This window comes from Ictalurus furcatus, chromosome 1 (assembly GCF_023375685.1).
Source record: "Ictalurus furcatus strain D&B chromosome 1, Billie_1.0, whole genome shotgun sequence".
In the NCBI taxonomy this organism is placed as follows: Eukaryota; Metazoa; Chordata; class Actinopteri; order Siluriformes; family Ictaluridae; genus Ictalurus; species Ictalurus furcatus.
Genome location: NC_071255.1, coordinates 24,302,228 through 24,306,728, shown reverse-complemented (window position 1 = coordinate 24,306,728; position 4,501 = coordinate 24,302,228). Strand labels below are relative to the sequence as shown.

At 36.6% G+C, this 4,501-nt stretch overlaps 1 protein-coding gene across 1 annotated transcript; it reads right to left on the bottom strand.

Annotated features, from left to right (window-relative positions):
- Nucleotides 1–207: 207 nt before the first annotated feature.
- On the bottom strand, nt 208–4,217 carry LOC128612969 (transmembrane protein 74). Its single transcript, XM_053633468.1, has one exon. It carries the CDS (start codon nt 3,084–3,086, stop codon nt 2,253–2,255), a length of 834 nt encoding a protein of 277 aa, XP_053489443.1. The 5' UTR covers nt 3,087–4,217; the 3' UTR covers nt 208–2,252.
- Nucleotides 4,218–4,501: the final 284 nt, after the last annotated feature.

Here is a 4,501-nt window from a genome sequence, read left to right as displayed (position 1 = left end):
GTATGTGTACATAATAAAGTGGCAACTTGAGTGTATAATTCTGTGTGAAGAAATAAAGCATCAGTTAATAACAGCATGTTTTATTAATCTTGTATATTAAAGAGCATACAATGTGTTTATTAAAGTTAACAAAACACAAGTAGTGTTTACATTCATTTTTCCATTCTGTGATTGTAAGTGATGACCTATTTACAGAATATTGTCATTATAAGCATGCAAGTTTTATTTAAAATGACTTAGTTTTGTAGATTATATCATGCTTTAAATGATATTTCATATGACTCAGTTAGTTGAGAAGAAACACACTCACATTTAAAGGAAAAAAAAGCCCTCACAGTAACCAAACACACTTAGCAGCTGTTTGTTTCCATTAACGTTATTGAATAAGCATTGGGCTTTAAGTGTGTACATTTCTGCATGGACCATATTCACTAAGAAGTACAGCATTTGCATACAAGTTTAGATCAAGCCAAGACACAAGCAGCAATCTTTATGGTCATAAATTTCCAGTATATCTGTGATGCTTTGCGGAGTGTGGTGTACATCTGGATTTAGGTTTCTGGTTTGCTACTTGATTTCCATCCAGACCTAGCCCTTATTTACACAGATTTTTGGAAATGTACATTTGCTGATAAAAGGATTAAGGCTGGATATATTTACATTTAACTGTATTATCTAAATACATAAAGCAGTGAGAATTAAGAAGGATTGTCAGGACAGCAGCAGCAAAGTTGTGATTTGATTCATATGGAATTCTTGTCTGTTTTTATGGGTAGAACTCAAAGATTATAACCAGCCTTTAAACCTCTAACCAGCACAACAAAAGGTTAGTTACATGGTTGCACGGAAAAAAATCGAACGGTAATAATCCTTTTAAAAGTGCTAACTTTAAGATAAAGTCTAGTTCAACAATATCCTTACTATAAGCTATAAGCTTTACTTTACTATAAACAAACAAACAAACAAAAACAAAACCACAGACTATTACAGGACCATAAAATACGTAACTAATAGCACTTTTCCACTGGACACTTCTGTATTACATGGTACAATAACAAATGCAGGATCATGTATTTTGCCAAGATTTTCATTGCTATACACTGCAGATAAATGTAGATATATTGACTCATTTTAAGCTTAAATAATTTTGCTTTCTTTTAGAAATGATCACATAGAATAAGCTAAATTATCTGTCAATAGAATAATTACTTGAAACGTCTAGAAATAGGATTCATAATCTTAATCTAATAAAGATAAATATTAGTTGAATTTGAATATATTCAAGATAGTTTTAGTTGCTAAAACATACATTTTGCAGTGTACCGTAACTACAGTGTAAAAAAACAACAACCCTTTAAAATATCTTAAATATAGGTCGATTCATCTAGTATTTCCTATTACAGTGAACCAAATATAAGATTATTAAACCTATTTCTAGACTTTTGTTACTAATTTCAAGTTTTAAATGCTCTTAATCTATTGGCAAATAAGTTGGCTTCTTTCTAGAAATAAATGCTTAAAAATAGCTAATTTATTTGCCAATAGGACAAAGCTTGAAATGAGTTATAAAAAGCTGGAAACAGGTTTAAAAATCTTATATTTGGTTTACAGTAATCTTATAATAGGGAATACTAGACATATTTTACTAGAAACATTTCACTATATTAAAGATATTTTCACCTGATATCATTTTTTGCAGTATAAATGCCCATGATGAATTTGGTTACCCTTCATAAAAGGGTACCAAACAGGGACATACCAGTGGAGCGATAAATAATGCAGACTGATTAGTCAAAAGGAATCATCACAGAAACATTATGGTCATCACACAGTCAGACAACCACCATTAAAAAAAAAAAAAAAAAAAAACACTAAAAAATACTAGCTAACTAGAATCACCTTTTCCCCCAGACAGTAAGGCACAGCAATTTTCAATAGTAGTGTCTGATAATTTCATCAAGTGTGTAAGCCCTCATCAATGTGTATATGGAAAAGTAGATCTGGTATTGTTGCTACTGTTAGTGATGCATAGGAAATGATGTTGCCACCCCACAACCCTCAGAGAACTGCTTTCAAATAAACTGTTTTGTGAGGAGAAACTGACACAGGTTGTTTACAAAGATAAGGCTAGTTATAGATTTGGATTAGTAGCCATAGGATGTAGTAGCCAGAGGCTTGCTGTACTACAGTGTCCAGTGGAAAAGATGTATAAACAACACACTTTTGGGTATGTTGTAAAGAGAAACAAAAATTTAGCTCAAATTACCACCAGAGTCTTCCTCAACAAAATTGTGTGCTGATGACTGAGCAGAGCTTGATTTTGTTCTCAAATTAGTCGAGCCGTACAGCTTTGCTGAGTGCTTGGAATATGAGAAGGCCTTTCTCCTGTACATCTCCCCTTTCCACATTGAAATCATTAACAGAGTAGAAAGCACTACCCCACCTAACGTGAGAAGGCAAAGCCCAGCAATAACACACCGATCCAGGTGTGCCCCGAGCCTTGCACTCTCACTTTCGAGTCTCTCCATCTCTCGTGCCGAGATGGTGTCTGGGTTTACTCCTGAGTCACGAGGGACAGAATAAGATATGATCACTAAAGTTATTCCTGTCACTAGGAAGGTGACGGCACTGATAAATCCATAATCTACAGGCTTTCCTGAGCTCTCAGATGTCAGGTCGGACATTAAGGAAAACTCAAGGCGGTTCTCGTTTGGGGAGTCGGGGCAAGGTGTCCCATCATGGAGGCTTTTCTCGCTTGTGTCTGGAGTACCCAGTCTCAGATTGACATTTTCATCAACATAAGTGAAAGAGGTCTCCAGCTCCTCGTCACAACACACCCTGACCTTCTCTTGATGAAAGTGCTTGCCTGACAGTCCTTTGCTCTGGGTCATCTTTGGTGCTGAATGACGCTGACCCTCTGCAACAACCACTTTCCCATGTGAACTGCTTTCATGTTCGCTGGGGGTCGTTTCTTCAGCTGGACCATCTGTCCCATGAACTTGAACAGGTTGGGCCCAATCAGGGACATCCAGTGGATCGTCTCGTCCTCTCTCTTTATCTATGTAAAGCAGCTCCACTGAAGCCATTGGACTCTTGCTACCAGATCACTCCACCAAGACAGCCACATCAACACCTATCAACACAAATCATCAGTGTGGGGCTGGAGAAGAAGGTCTAGTGAGGCCTGAAGTCTTCCGCTGTTGCTACTCTTAGTGTTTACTGTAAAAACTATCAACACAGAAGCCACAGATTAAAAAACACCATGTCCAGTCATGTTTTTTGAAAGAGCAGCTATAACTACAGCATTAACCCTCCTTACTTTGGTGAAAGTTTTGATCAAGTTTCATTGCCTGACCTTATGAAAGGTTATGTTATCAGCAGGGCTGGAAATGGTGGTGATGGGCAGTAAATTTCAAGTGGGGACAGTCTTCCAGTTCTAACTGGCTAAAATTTTTTCTGTAAATGAAAAGGGTTTGTATCTTTTATCCACTCGAAAGCCTACGAAAGCGAGTTCCGCTTAGAAGCGTAGTGGAGATATTCTGTGTGTGGTTGCATAACATTGACTTTTGTGACTGGCCATAATACCTACAGGCTGCAGCCAATGGGAACGCTTCTCTATCAGTGCCATCCTCACAGGACCAATCAGACCACATCAGGTAATTTAACGGAGTCTTAATGTTGACAAAAATCTTAACAGAAACAATTAATTTAACAGATGCAATAGTAGAAAATTAGACGGATAAAGCTGCATGCATGTACCTTAAATGATCCATGTTCAATCTGTTTTGAATGCCCTTATTCTAATACTATATTAAATTCATTTGGACCACCTGGTCAAAAGCTAGGAGTAAGACAGCAGAGGGTCGAGATACGGAAGATTAGAATGAATGAACAGTGTTTGTTTGGTGCCACACATAATTCATGAATGTTGTTGATTGACCATATTGTTTGGAGGAGACATGAAATAAGTGTAATGTTATTATATATCATAGAGGTATTTATACGTTTATATTTATATTATATTTACACATATTTACCCCAACTAGAGTCCCCTAGTGTATCTCGGCCATTTCCACCACTGGATATCAGAGTGAACTGATTCGTTTATAGTATTAGTATTGCATAAAGATGCAAACCACAGACATGATTCAACCCTGCTGAAAAAGAACCCATCACAGAAGTTCTAATGGTTTCCACTACAAATACCATTACAAACCATCAGCTTTTAGCCATTAAAACCATTACCATTATTGGTTCTTAATGGTATCTACCAGACATAACATGCCACCAATAGAAGGCAACAAATTACCAGGAAAGACTGAACCATTACGGTTTCCATTAAAACCAATACAACACCCATTATATTCATTAAAAACCATTAGAAATTCTCTGTTTTGTTTTGTTTTCAGCAGGGACAGCATTAACCATCCTTGCTTTGGTGAAAGTTGATCATGTTTCATTGCCTGACCTTATGAAAGCTTATGATATCAGATTGAAATGA

Coding starts and splice junctions, on each gene's coding strand:
- LOC128612969 (XM_053633468.1), bottom strand. CDS start 3,086: ATGGCTTCAGTGGAGCTGCTTTACATAGATAAAGAGAGAGGACGAGAC.